The sequence below is a fragment of the Acipenser ruthenus genome, chromosome 3 (genome assembly GCF_902713425.1).
Source record: "Acipenser ruthenus chromosome 3, fAciRut3.2 maternal haplotype, whole genome shotgun sequence".
Classification (NCBI taxonomy): Eukaryota; Metazoa; Chordata; class Actinopteri; order Acipenseriformes; family Acipenseridae; genus Acipenser; species Acipenser ruthenus.
Window position 1 is genome coordinate 18,498,079 of NC_081191.1, and position 14,202 is coordinate 18,512,280.

At 35.9% G+C, this 14,202-nt stretch overlaps 1 protein-coding gene across 1 annotated transcript in view; it reads right to left on the bottom strand.

Annotated features, from left to right (window-relative positions):
- Nucleotides 1-14,202, bottom strand: part of LOC117394235 (angiopoietin-1-like) — an 89,013-nt gene that overhangs the window by 32,756 nt on the left and 42,055 nt on the right. The window contains exons 2-4 of the mRNA XM_033992327.3: nt 7,268-7,423; nt 6,367-6,488; nt 3,849-4,081 (exon numbers count right to left, since the gene is read on the bottom strand). Coding sequence (XP_033848218.1) covers nt 3,849-4,081; nt 6,367-6,488; nt 7,268-7,423 — 511 coding nt within the window. The remainder of the gene's footprint in view (nt 1-3,848; nt 4,082-6,366; nt 6,489-7,267; nt 7,424-14,202) is intronic.

Below are 14,202 nucleotides of genomic sequence, written 5' to 3' on the forward strand. Positions count from 1 at the left end.
TAATATATATATATATATATATATATATATATAATATATTTGTGCATTGTATTTTTTAATCCCCTGACAGAGCGTCAGGTAGAAAACTAAGGTTACAACCGTGGCCAGTGCAGTTTATGATCCCTCGCTTCTCTTATGACACTGAGCTTAAGCTTGAAAGCGGCAACAAAGCATACACGAAAGATGGCACTCTGATGAGCCCTGTAGGTATAAAATTAGACATTAGCTGAGGAGATTTTCCAGTACAAGGCTTATCTATCGGATGCAGAGTTCTGCTCAGTGGCAGAGGCCTTAGTAAAGAAACACCCATGTTTGAAAGAGCCTGGATCTGTCACAAGCTATTATGGATGGAAAACTAGCCTGAAGTTCAAAATGGGGAACTGGTTAAAACCTCATTGTAGGAAAAATAGATCGAACTATTGCCCTAACAGCCTTACACCACCAGTCAATAGTCTCCATCTGTCATGTGATTGGCTCACATCACTGTCAGTCCCACACCTTTTCAAAGGAACGCCTTACTCTCCTGCAATCTTCAAAAGAAAAAATGGCTGAACAGCGATTCTGTGAGTTAACAGAAAATGAATTGCAAAACATACTACAAAAGAAAGATGCCGCAAACACTAAAATGGTGATTAAAACGTCGCTGTCACAGTTTTCGGACTCTCTGAAATTCAAACAAATTCAACTCGACGAAAACAAAGATAGACAGACAGACTGGATTATGCAGCAGTCAGCAAACCAGATGGAGACAGAGAAAAACTGCTAACTATGTGGTATGAACTTCAAAAACATTTTCTGTTATTTATTTATGTTATTTATTTAATTACTTATGCTGTATCAGCTATATCTGAACAAAATATATAAAGTCATATTTACTATCCAATCTTGCCTCACTTATTTTCTTGACTGATTCATATATCAATTATGTACTGCAGACAGACATAGTGGAAAATTAAGGAAGACCATTGTTACCTCCAGGGTGCAATGCCTTCAGCCTGTGGCTTCAGGCATTATAGCCCCCTGTCGGTAACGATAGTCTGGTAAATCATTTTCTACTATAGACATCCTCAGTCCATATTTACTATATATATACACACAGAAAAAAAGACTGAATGCATGCCATTTTCTATCTTTAAAAGATCTCAAACTCACAGAAGACATATTAGACATATGAGTACCAATCACAGGTTTTCCTATGAGTGATGTCAATTCAATGTCGACTTGCTACCTCTAGATAACAACTACACCACATAATAGAACTATTGACTTCTGCAATGCTCTTACTATTGTTCTGTCACAGCTCTCTCCCTTTTTTCAACCTGCTCAAATCGTTGTCAAGATACGGACGAATTAGAAGGCTACTGTACCAGTCTTGACCCCTTGATTCTGTAGTACAAACCCTCCAACATGATGTGCCTGCCCAATTCAACCCAAAATAAAGACCAAAAGTGGAAATGTGTGGTTGTGTACAGTATAAGAATGTTTCATTGTGGCAGCCCCTTGTCAACTGACCCGATGCCAGGTCCTTGCCAGGATAAATGCCTCGCCAAAATATTCTCAGTTGGCAAAATTGCCACACACAGCCATGAGGCGAAATTAGGTTACCCCAGGCACAGGGACCTTTGATAAGAGGTCTGAATTGCAATGGGGCTTATTTATCAAGCAAATAAAGCCATAGTTCTTTATTTATACCTTTTAGGAAACTATAGTAGGAATATAGACCAAGTTGCTTATTTATGTAAAAAACCAAAGATGTGTCAATGTAAAAACATTTCACATATGGTCAGCATTTTCAGAGGATGCTCTGCGGGGCAGCTAATGCCTCATTTACATCTGTCCAGTGGGGTGCCTATAGAACGAATATGACTTATTGTACAAAAATATATATTTCCTTAAGTACTAAGTGAACTTGTCCATAAAGTATAAATGTATGAGCTACAATGCTTTGCTTCATCAATTCTATAAATGGAGTAAAAACAATGTTATGCACCAACTTAAACAGCTTCATTATTGATTGCACTGTACATTTTTCAAAGATCACTTTTAGGATAATGGGCGAAGAGGACCTGTGGCCCCTGGTCATCAGATATGTCTTCTCTGGATTACAACCTGGAAACAATCAAAAGTTAGTGATCTACTTCAACAACTGAGGTCCTTGGAATTCTTCTCCCTGCAAACATGCTCACGCAACAAGGGGAGCAAAATTTAAACACAAATGGGCATAAATGTTTCCAATTCTGACTTTTAAACAACCCATTGCAAGCTTTGCTTGAGGGTATAGGTTCCTGAAGAATGATGTAAAGCACATTCAGATAAAATGCATTGTCAAATATTCTAATATTTGATGCTGTTCGATGGAGATTCAGTTACATGTATTTACTCTACATCATTTGTTAAATAAATGATGTAGTGTACAAACATTAGAAAACACCATGGTAATGTCTAAATGCATAAATTCCAGTAGGCTACTTCTTCCCCAGTGGCACTTTCAGAGTGAAAAATTCAAGAGGTGTAGAACTTATGAACTTTATCCACTGCACTTTCAACATTGCTTTGTTTAAAAGAATGAGTGACTTCATAGGGACAGTCACCATGTCTCATTTCACGCTCTATAGGTTAAACGAATCATTAATCTTACAAAAATAATTTCAATACACTGAACAGAAACCCCAAGTCTTGTTCGAACCGCTGCTGAAGTGTGTTAGTAGACATGTTCTTACCTTACCCACATGGGGCCTGCTGATTGTTCTGCCTGTGGGACATGCAGGATCTTTATCACAGTAATAATTCAGAGGCCTAAATGATTTACTTCATCTACTAAGCACCCGCTGTGGAGATGTAATGCTGAGCATGTGTGTGTGGATGTATGGTTTTGTTCATGTGCCCATTCATGTTACCTGGTAAACTGTCTATAAGCCTCATTTCCCTTTTTCCATAGAGTGTGTAATCACAAGGTAGTAAATGTCTCATTTCTCACTTGCTCTGAGGCCAAAGTGTCAAACACTGTGACCAAACACGTTTTCCCCTACCCTAAATTTGCTCTCTCTGATGTGCTATGACAGTGCACCTACTTTCAATTATGTGTGACCGATACAGTGAAAGAGAGAAAAAAACAAAACAATGAATTACTAAAACTGACAACCCCTTTTGTTCATTTTCTGTCACCAGTTGTATCATACAGGAAATCCCCATTCCCTTGCAGTATAAGCAGTACATAGAGGGATGTAAGTTTAGCATATCACTGTTAGGTCTATTACATTAGATACAATTTAAAATCTTGTATGTAACCTACTGCCGAAATTGCAGTGGTTTACAAAAATATTAAACCTAAAGTTACTTAATAAAATCTCAAACAATGGCTTTTGATTTATTGATTTAAAAGGTAAACAAACAAGGTAATATACTTTTGTTCCAAAAGGTCTGTGAATATGTGTTTTAATAGAAATCCAATATTCTGTATTTGGAATGCTTACAATAAAGTAAGCATCATTGCTAAGGTTTTAAGCAGGGTGAAGGGACGCTACTGCAAAATCAAAACCGTAAGCAGAAGTGGTTCTTGGTTGGGCTTTACATAAACAGCTGCAGTCACTGCAACGATGTAACCCACTGCAAAATAGGGCTCCTTAATATGGTCCTGGCGAGTTTTAAATTGCTCTTGGCCTTTTCAGTGTCAGATGTCATTAAAAGAGTTAAAGTAACTCTCAATAATGCCTGGAAATTTGAGAAAAAAGGGACCTTTGTTGACCCAGAAGTAATTTTGTGTAAAGCAAATGAAACACTAAAGTCAGGCAGCAAACCCTCTGCTATGAGTCTGGTTCCTGCAAGGAAACAAGGGAGTTAGGCCTTACCTCCCTCTTTGGAGCAGAGGTTAACGAGGCTGTGGACTGTCTCCATGAGGTCCAGCTGTTGTTTCTGCAGAATGCTGTTGTTGCTAGTGGCCTTGTTCAACTGCTTTTCAAGCTCCTGGATAATGTTACTTTGTCGTCCCAGTAGGTTATGGAGACTCTCTTTCTCGTCCCTCAAAGTCTCCAGCTCCTCCTTGTGCCTATCCTCCATCCCAATGATTTTATTCTCCATGAAGCTGAGAAAATAACAATTTTCATCTATTTTAACCCATAGTTTGAACTTGCATCCTAATTGAATGCCCTTTCATAACTATTGCATTTCTATTGATAGTTGATTTTGCTTACACTTTAACATGTTGCAAATTGAAAGAGGAAGCTTTTATCATGTTTTATGGTTTAAGTGTCCTGCTATCTTGTTGGTGGGAAGCCAGCACACAGATGTTTTAATGTTTAGGAAAGAATATCTCTTGGTTTTATGAGCAATCTGTCAACAGTTTGTACTTTCTGACTTCTGACACAGCATCAGCTGCAATAAATTACAAGGGAAAAAATACTGTATTTGATAGCATATCTTTATTACTTGGCCCCTGTTGCATTTCATCTTGTAAAAATACCCTTTATTTTAAAATATATGACATAAAAGAATGCTTGGTTTCCAAAACAGTGTTTTGAGTTCAGTACCAGTAGATTCAGTACATTTACAGAAAGCTTTCACAAACACAAGAATTGCAAAAACGCAATCTACTGAATTATGTAATATTTTTTCCTACACGCTGGGAATTTTATTATCAACCCTAATGGGACTTTCTCTTGCTTTAAATTGCATTTGCAGACCAGGCATAGCAGTTTGCAAAGAGATCCTGTTTCTTTTCCAATCAAAATAAAATAAAGGGTAGACAAATCATCATGCCATCTTTCATGTAACTTTCATTTACTTAAAAAAAGGATGTCAGCCAATAAAATGTGTGGCTTCTACTAGGTTGAAGGGCAGAATAGCACTGCCTGTTTTTGACCTGGAGTTACTCCAGTTCTCTGGTTTTTGAACCCCAACTTTTTTTTGTTTTTTAATTGCTCATGTATGTTGACAAACATTCAATACTTTTATATGCAATCCTCATTGTTTGCATCGTGCTACTTAGAAGAGTAGGCAGAAGCCAGAAGATGGAATTTCGGCAACAGTGTGCTTATCTCATCGATTCAAATGTACCATTTGTGGGTGGGACAACTTTCAAGATTCGGTAATTTGCTAGAAATGTATTTAGTCTGTGTTTTTTGTTGTCTACACTTGGAGATGGAGTTAGGGTTGGTGTTTGACAGCCCAAAATTGTCATGAATGAAACAAGACTGTATCAAACTGTTTAATAATAAATATGAGTAAGCCTGCAGTATTTTTTAATCACACACACATCATAGCAGTTTGTATGCCGTTTTTTGATGTTTTTTTTTTTTTTTTAGATTGATCTCTTATTTATCAAAGGTGAAAAATTAAGCCCTGGTGCTTAACAAGCAGACCAGCTGAAAAGCAATCTAATTTGAATGAACGCAGCAGCAGTTTAATTTTTTTGGAAAAAGTGAATGAAAAAGCTGGCTTTACATTAACATACAGCTAGAAAAATGAATAGCAGTATGTTTTTTATTTGTTTATTTAGCAGACGCCTTTATCCAAGGCGACTTACAGAGACTAGGGTGTGTGAGCTATGCATCAGCTGCAGAGACACTTACAATTACGTCTCACCCGATAGACGGAGCACAAGGAAGTTAAGTGACTTGCTCAGGGTCACACAATGAATCAGTGGCTGAGGTGGGATTTGAACCGGGAACCTCCTGGGTACAAGCTCTTTTCTTTAACCACTGGACCACATAGCCTCTAGTATGTTCAAATAAAGCATTTGGTCATTAGGTGTACAAGCATGTTTTTTGTACATGTGTAATATTTATCAGGCAGTAGGTTTTTGGTATTGCTTTATGCAGAGTGTGGGGGCAGTTTTAGTTTTCTGAAAGATATTTGCCACTGAACAACTGCAAGCTATGGGACATATTGTTTTTAGAAGATGTCAGAAACAGTGTTAATATCAACTGTAAAACCAATCCTTATTTACTCCTAAAACATGTAATCAAGCACTTGCAGTTTCTGATTGTTGGAGTCAATGTTTGCAAATCATTTTTTCAAATTAAGTGATGTCACTGAGACCTATAAGTGAAGAATAAACATGATTTATTGTTGGTATGAATACACATTACATCATATCTCATCAATGATTCCCTCTGTTAAAATATTATCAAGCAAAAGGTGTCTTGGAAAATTACTCCAGCTGCATGTTCATCAGAAGTATTTTTAGCTAATATGTGTAAATGTTTTACCATTGAGTCCTGAGGTTACATCCCACATGTATATTTCTTTTACAGAAGTTTTAGTTGAAAAATGGCTCTCCGCACTGTGCAAAAATACCACCCAGGATATACCATTCTATTAAGAATATTAAATAAACAGCAGGTGCCAGTACCAGTGATTCATGCTTACCTGTTTTTCTCATGAAGTTTGGTGATTTCATTGGTCTGTACCAGCAGCTGCTTCTCCAGTTTGTTCGTAGACAATGAATTCTCCAGCAGCTGGATTTCAAGTCTAGATGTTTGGTTTAAAACCTATCAGATGAAGTAAAAGAAAATGACTATTCTGTTCATTATTTATTCATCAGATACAAGACAGATAAATGTATATATTTTTTTATTTTTAGAAAGTGTTCACAAAGCTTTCTCTACTGAAATGTTTTATGCTTATATTTGCACTCTTTATAAAGTGTATTTTAGATAAAGTTAAAGATTTTTAAAATTCAACCTGGTAAGCTTCACTAGACCTTAAAGAGTAAGTAGCAGGGTTCCAAAAGATATCGCGTTATACGTCCACACGTGTTGCTACAACTGTTTAACGTTTAAACTGTTTATACACCGGTGCGACACATACACCATTATGAATATCATTGTAACTTTTTTTTTAGCATTAATACATATATATATATATATATATATATATATATATATATATATATATATATATATATATATATATATATATGTATATATATATATATATATATATATATATATATATACATACATATATATATATATATATATATATACATACATACATATATATATATATATATATATATTAGCCAAAACTGAATGACATTTAAAGCTGAACCATTCCCATGTCCTAGTTCAGTTATGTCCCAAATATTTCTGATGTCCTTTGAAAGTCATATTATATCTCACCTCCAACAAACACCTGCTTGAATAAGAACAAGAAAGCTGTATCGCTCAATGTTTTTTTTTAATGCAAGTTTGTATTTAAACAAATATTGGCGTTGGACCGTACAGTTTTTCGGGTTGTTTGATATGTAATTTATCCTCGGACATACCTGTGTTTCAACATCTGTGAGTTTCCGTGTCTGTTCTGCTGTCTGACTCAGCAAACTGGTGCCTATCTCCAGCATGGTGGCTGTGTGGTTTTGGACAGCATTCTGCTGAATCTGAGCCATCTCAGTCTTCATGTTCTCCTGAATATAGTTTTCAATCTGGAAGAAATGTACAGATTAAGAATTGGATCAGCATTACATATGTAGGAATTTATAGGAAAGGTTATTGCTAGTTCTGCAAAATAAATAGCTGTACCATCATAAATACAGTCTTCAGACCGTTTAATCAATATTGCCATGCTTTTTTCATTAACTCTGTGCCCCCTTATACTGGCAGCCAGGTATTGCAGTGATTAGCTTTGAAATTTCCAACTGGGAGGTCATGGGGATGACCCAAAAATAGGCATAATTTTGCATAACCAATCATTTTAGGATTGAGACAAAAATGACAACACCTTATTTACAGTACAGTTTAATCACATTTTATTCACACCTTATTTACAGTAGTTTCATTGCATGTTAGTCACACCTTATTTACAGTAGTGTGGATATGGTGTCATTTCTATGAAATCCTCCCTATACAGGTAAAATGTACAATAAATCATCCCCTAAACTGGCAACAATAACAGGTAATAGGTTCTTTGAAAATCTGATTATAATATGTTTCTGTAATTAAAATAGCTTTTTATCCAAACACATATCTTTATATTTATGATGGTGTTTATAGGATCATAATATATCAATGACAGTTGTTGAATATTTGTGGTCTACTCACCACCTGTAACCAATTATTGCCCAGATGTACTGTAAAAAAAGTATGATTTTTCTTTTATACAAAATCTGTTTTATATAAAGTAAGGCTTAAGCATATACTACAAATATTCCCCCCAGCAACCTTAAAATTGTAATGATTTTTTTCAGCATATTATTGACACAAAGGAAATAACATCAATATAACCAAGATACATGTTGGCACTATAGTTGTGGCCCAGTATTTGTCAAGACAATAATTCAAAGAAAGATTGATTAGTAAAATGTTAAAACTACTCAACAATATGCCTGTATCTTACATATGGTAACAAATATCTTAAGGATACCATTGGCAGGTTTAACACAAATACAGTACTGCATGCAATCAATGTGCTCATGTAAACGATACATAACAATAAATGTGTATTTGGATATGCAGGCAAAGTTTGTTTTTCATAAGTTTCATAACAAGTTAATGCTCAGACAAAACCACACATTGTAAATATACCATTGTTTATTTCAGCATAGACACATTATTCTGTAGATTAAGTGAGAATAATCTAGATTTCAAACATTTGCTCCACTGCAAAGCTGACACAATGTTTCTGCATATTTAGCTTTATAACAATGTACGTAAATATTTTCAGAACACCCACTTTTTTGCAGTGGGCCCAATTATCCAATTACCATACATTGACCATAGGGTGGGCAGTTGCCTACAAATGGACCATGCTATAATAAAGACCCACCTTTCCAGGACAAAATCTTAGAAATGCAGCTGATATAAACATCACTAAGGCTTTTAGAGTACTGCATTTTAACATGTCTCATTGTGCAGTGATTGCAAATATATGATAATTTAATAAACAGACACATAATTATGAAATCAAGTCCTGCTTACAAAAAGTATATGCTATCAAAAGTCATGTATGTTTAAAACCATGACAAACAAAAAACAAAACAAAAAAATAATTATATGGGAGTTGACATGCTGGCAGATTTAATAGCACAAGTGCTGACACTAGGGTACCATAGTGTCAGGTTTAATAAAGAAAACAAAGCTAAAAATAAAAGTTTGTCGCACAAATGGCGAGCGCTAGTCCTACTAAAAGGAACGTCCCACTCCAGGAACCTACTACGCTACGTAAACCCTCTCTACACTGTTTAAGCTCAACATCTCCTAAACTGAAATACTTCTGGGCTCCCGGAGTCCCGGCATTCTCACAGCAACTCCTGCCTCTTTTGAAACGGCCTCAGCTGGGCAATGCCTTCATGAGCACCGTCTTGGAGTGGAAGGGTTTTGTGTAGTAGTTCTCTCCATGGAGTGGACGCTCTCCTCCTCGATGTAAACACAGTAATCTTTCTCTCAGCACCCGTTTGTATGGCTATGGCTGTGCAGTAGCTTGGAGCTGTGGCGCCAATTCTTTTTGAGCTCTGCACATCCTCCCCAGGCATGCCCCCCCAGCCAATCCGGACCTCCCGATCATCTCAGTGCCGGACAAGCCTACCTGCTCAATTATTTCCTTAGCAACGTGTTTCCTGTTGTGCGTACAAGCTGCTTCCATAAAGGCACACATGCACCCAAGAACCAGTGACAGGGTCTCCCTGTCACACTCATGTTTGCAATATGCCTCCTATTTTAACTATTATTGTTTATACACATGTGTGGAAGGGTGGTGGGCAATTCACTGACACACATGGGAGACAGAAGTTTTATTTGAAAACACCACACTGGTGCCCAGGTTTTATTATTTTTGATGTTTTCTTTTAGCCCGCAGAGGACGCTGTTGTCCATGGCCTGAGTACCGGCAACGATCCTCAGGACCACAGGAATACCAACACTGGTAAACAGTAAAAAAAAAAATAATAATAATGAAAACAAAAGGCGAAATGAAAAGGGGAAATAAAACACAGTAATAAAACTACAGAATATAGGTGCTGCTTACGCAGTGCCCCCACTGCTGCTAAGTTGGTCAGTATGGGTCTCCGACTTACGCTCAGCTATTTCTATACACTGAGGTGGCCAGAGTTCCTCGTATAACTACACACGTCCCCTTGGGTACGTAATTATTTATTTTACTTTTGAAATTATTTTAAGGCAGGCTGTCTCCCTCAGCCGGGCTTGCCTGGTCCTTGTTTTACACTGGCGTCTTCTGCCGTTGTCACTGTATATTCCCCAACACGGCCCTCCGAATGCACAACCAAGCGCAGTTGTTATGGGCCGAGGAATCTCCCAAAGCCCACCTCTCAGAGAGAGGGAAAGTCAACACACCCTCTTCCCCACCTCTCAGTGTCGTCGTCATGCCTGAGAGGCGGATCTTACAAGACTGCTGCCCTCTTCCTGCAGTACCACGCATGTGCCAGATAGTCAGCACAGATGATCCCCCCCCCCCCCCCCGCTACAACATGTTTAAGTTGTTAGTTAATTGCAGGTTGATGATTAGGCCAATAATTCAATAATTGTACTTATTATGTCAGGTTATATTTTAATGAAGCCATGTAGAAATTATGAGTTACTAGCACTGAGACAACAAGGGCAGTTTTCCTTAAATATATCTTGATGTTATGTACAGTATCTGACAGCAGGTGCATGCAACCTGAATTATGAATTATTGACTTGGACAAAAAAGTAAAGTTTACATTAACTTGGATAACTTTAACAAAATGTTTCATTCATACAGTACGTTTACATTTGTCATGAGCAAGTCTTACCTTACTTTACCTCGTGCCACACCAATTCCAGTGGAACATCTTGGAATACTCATTTTAAAGTCACCCTAATACTACTGTACGTGGTAACGTGACCTTGTTTTATTTTTCTGGATTGGGTCCAGCGTGCATATTAAAGCATTTCAGTCAGTTGTTCTTTGGAGATTGACTGATGCAGAAAATGGAGACTGCATTAACACAGAAAAGACTCTCAAACCTATTTAGGATTGTTTAATTTTTAAATGGATTCCTTGGGAAAATTAAACAAAGGGTTAATTATATATCATTAATTTCTCAGGAGCATTTTTATATCATCACCAGCTACCAGTTTAATGACAGCATTTAACTATTACCACCCATGCTAAAAGGGAGCCATTATATTGTTGAGAACAGTCTTTTACCTTATCTTTTAGCATTTTGCCTGAAAGTCACAAAGATGTGAGGCGTTAATATACATTTTCTACATGTGCCCCATCTCTTTGTAATGCAGTAGCTTAAATCTGTAGTAATGGAATACAGCTTTAAATTGAGTAAAAAAATGTACAGAAATCTAGAGATAAACATGTTTTACGTATATGGTCCGAAATGCTTTGCTTCATGGTTACTGGCATACCAGTGAATAGTGTAAACATGACAAACACCAGCGAGTCACTTGCATTATAAACACATCTGTCTTTACATATCTATTAGATCTGTTCTATTAGATCTGTGTCAATGATTTCACAGCTGGTCTGGTTTAAAGGACAGTCCTGGATAACAAAACTATTTACAGGAAAATGTAAAATGGGAAAAGGGAGTTTTAATATTTTTTTTTCCTTTTATTTGTTGGAATTTATTGGAATTATTTGAATACTTAAATAGTGTCAATGAAAATGTAAAATGTACATTGAGTTCTGATCAGTTTAGGAGAAATCTTTTGGATATTTTAATAATTAAGGAAAATCATAGTTTGAGTACTGATTTATTACCCACTGACGGAAATTCATTTTTGAGAGCGGATAGTTTTCATCCTGTTTCCGCTTATGAAAAGTCTGCCTATTAGTAAATTTAGTAGACTACGGAGAATCTGTAGTTCTGAGGATCGATTTCACCAACAGGCGGAGACTTTAACACATAGGTTTAGGGAGAGGGGTTACGCTGAGGATTGGATATGGAATGCTTCAGAAAGATTAAAAAATGTTTCACAATCAGATTGTTTGCAATTAAAGAAGAAATGTCCTACTGAGAAATGGATACAGTGTTTCACTCGATATTCTCCTTTAGGTCAGCACTTTAATATAATCAAAAAAAAATTGGAACATTGTTAGTTCTGACTCAACGTTAAGTAACTTGTTTAAGGAGACACCTTGTTTCATCTTTATAAGACTAACTTAAAAGATCTTTTAGTTAAGTCAGATTTACCACCCATTGCACAAAGAACATTCCTCAATGAAATCCCTGATGGTAACTATAAATGTGGTCAGTGCACAGTGCAATTTTACTTACAAATGTAACTTCTTTAGCTATCCGGTTACTGGTAGGAACATCACAATTAAAGGTATTATTACTTGCACAACAGTTAATGTCATCGATATGCTTAAATGCCCATGTGGTTTAGTGTACGTCGGGAAAACAAAGAGATGTTTAAAGACCACAATTAGAGAACATAGGAGTAGCACCAGGACAAAGGATATGAAAAATCCGGTAGCTGTACATTTCTTAAGATAAAACCATAATGTATCCTCTCTAAAGTATATTGGTATTGAAAGAGTAAATCTCCCTCATAGAGGAGGAAATGTCCACACACTGTTACTTCAAAGGGAAACATTTTGGATTTATACACTGGATACAATATCACCTAAGGGTCTTAATGAGCAGTTTGACATTAAACTTTTTTTATGACTTTGTTCCACTATATAGTGGGTCCTATGTTATTTTTAGAAAAATACATAATAAAAATAAAATAAAACATATTTTATGAACTCAGAATAATAATTAACAATCATCCTGTATTTAACAATTTTTGGATTGTGTATATGCTGCTTTATATATATATATATATATTTTACTTTGTAACAATTGTTATATAAGTATAATTGTGTAAACTTATTTTTTTAAACATAATATGCTTGTTATAATGTCTTCACACAGTATGTTTCATGTATGTGGAGATGATTTGCTAACTTAAATACTTAAATGTGATGTTTTACGTAATTGGCTACGATGTAATTGGCTTTTTGTGAGGAATTTGTTAATTGATGCTATTATCTTTTACTCATTTGTTGGTAATTGACTATAATTATTTAACCACGTGTATATATACTGTGGTGTTTGTTATGTTCTTTGTCCTGATGAAGATCTCTTCCAGATCGAAACGTTGATCTTGGGTATAATAAAATATAAACACTTTGGAGCATAATATATGAGTGTGCGGGTTTCACTTTAAAATCTTTCTACCCTGCACCTTGAAAGACTTTGGATGTGCGTATGTTTTCTCTTTGTTTCTTTAGTTTTGGTACCATTGAATTGTTAAAATAAGAGCAGAATTTAAATTTGAAAAAAAAGTTTCTTACTTACATTTCATTACTGCCTATAAAAGCACTGCCTATCAAAGTATAATGCAGCGTTAATGTCAGCAAGAAGTGCTTACTTCTCCAGTCTTATTGCAGAAAATAAGAACAATGCTAGAGTCCTTTTCTCAACAATTGATAGATTAGTAAACCCATCTCCTTCACCTGAATATTGCATTGTGGCCTCACCTATCAAGTGTGAAGAATTCAGTAATTATTTTGATGGAAAAATACTTAGAATTAAGGATCAAATTCCACAAAATGATTTTGAGCTCTGTGTGCCACCAAAAACAATCGAAACAGAATGACATTATTTTTCTCTGATTAACTTAAAAGACTTAAATAAAACAGTTATGTACATTAAATTTCCTATGTGTCTTTTGGATCTTATACCAACCATTCTCTTGAAGGAGGTGTTTAGTAAGCTATCCAATGATGTCCTTGATATAGTTAATAGCTCTTTGTCGTCAGGAAGGTTTCCCTACTTCTTTAAAAACAGCCTTAGTAAAACCTTTACTTAAGAAATCTAATCTAGATAGTTCAATCTAAGTAATTTTAGACCTATTTCAAACCTTCCTTTTTTAGCAAAGGTACTTGAAAAAGTCGTTTTTAAACAAATTAATAGTTTCCTTGGAAATAATAACATCTTCGAGAAATTTCCATCAGGATTTCGCGCTAACCATAGCACTGAGACTGCACTTGTCAAAGTGGTAAATGATCTACGTATAAGTACAGATTCTAAGTGTTTATCTGTACTGATCCTTTTAGATCTGAGTGCTGCTTTTGATACTGTGGATCACAAGATCTTAATTAATCATCTTAGAGAATGGGTGGGCCATTCTGGTAGTGTCCTAAACTGGTTCATATCCTATTTAATGAATAGACAGTATTTTGTTGCCTTAGGAGAATCTACATCTGGACTAGCTGATA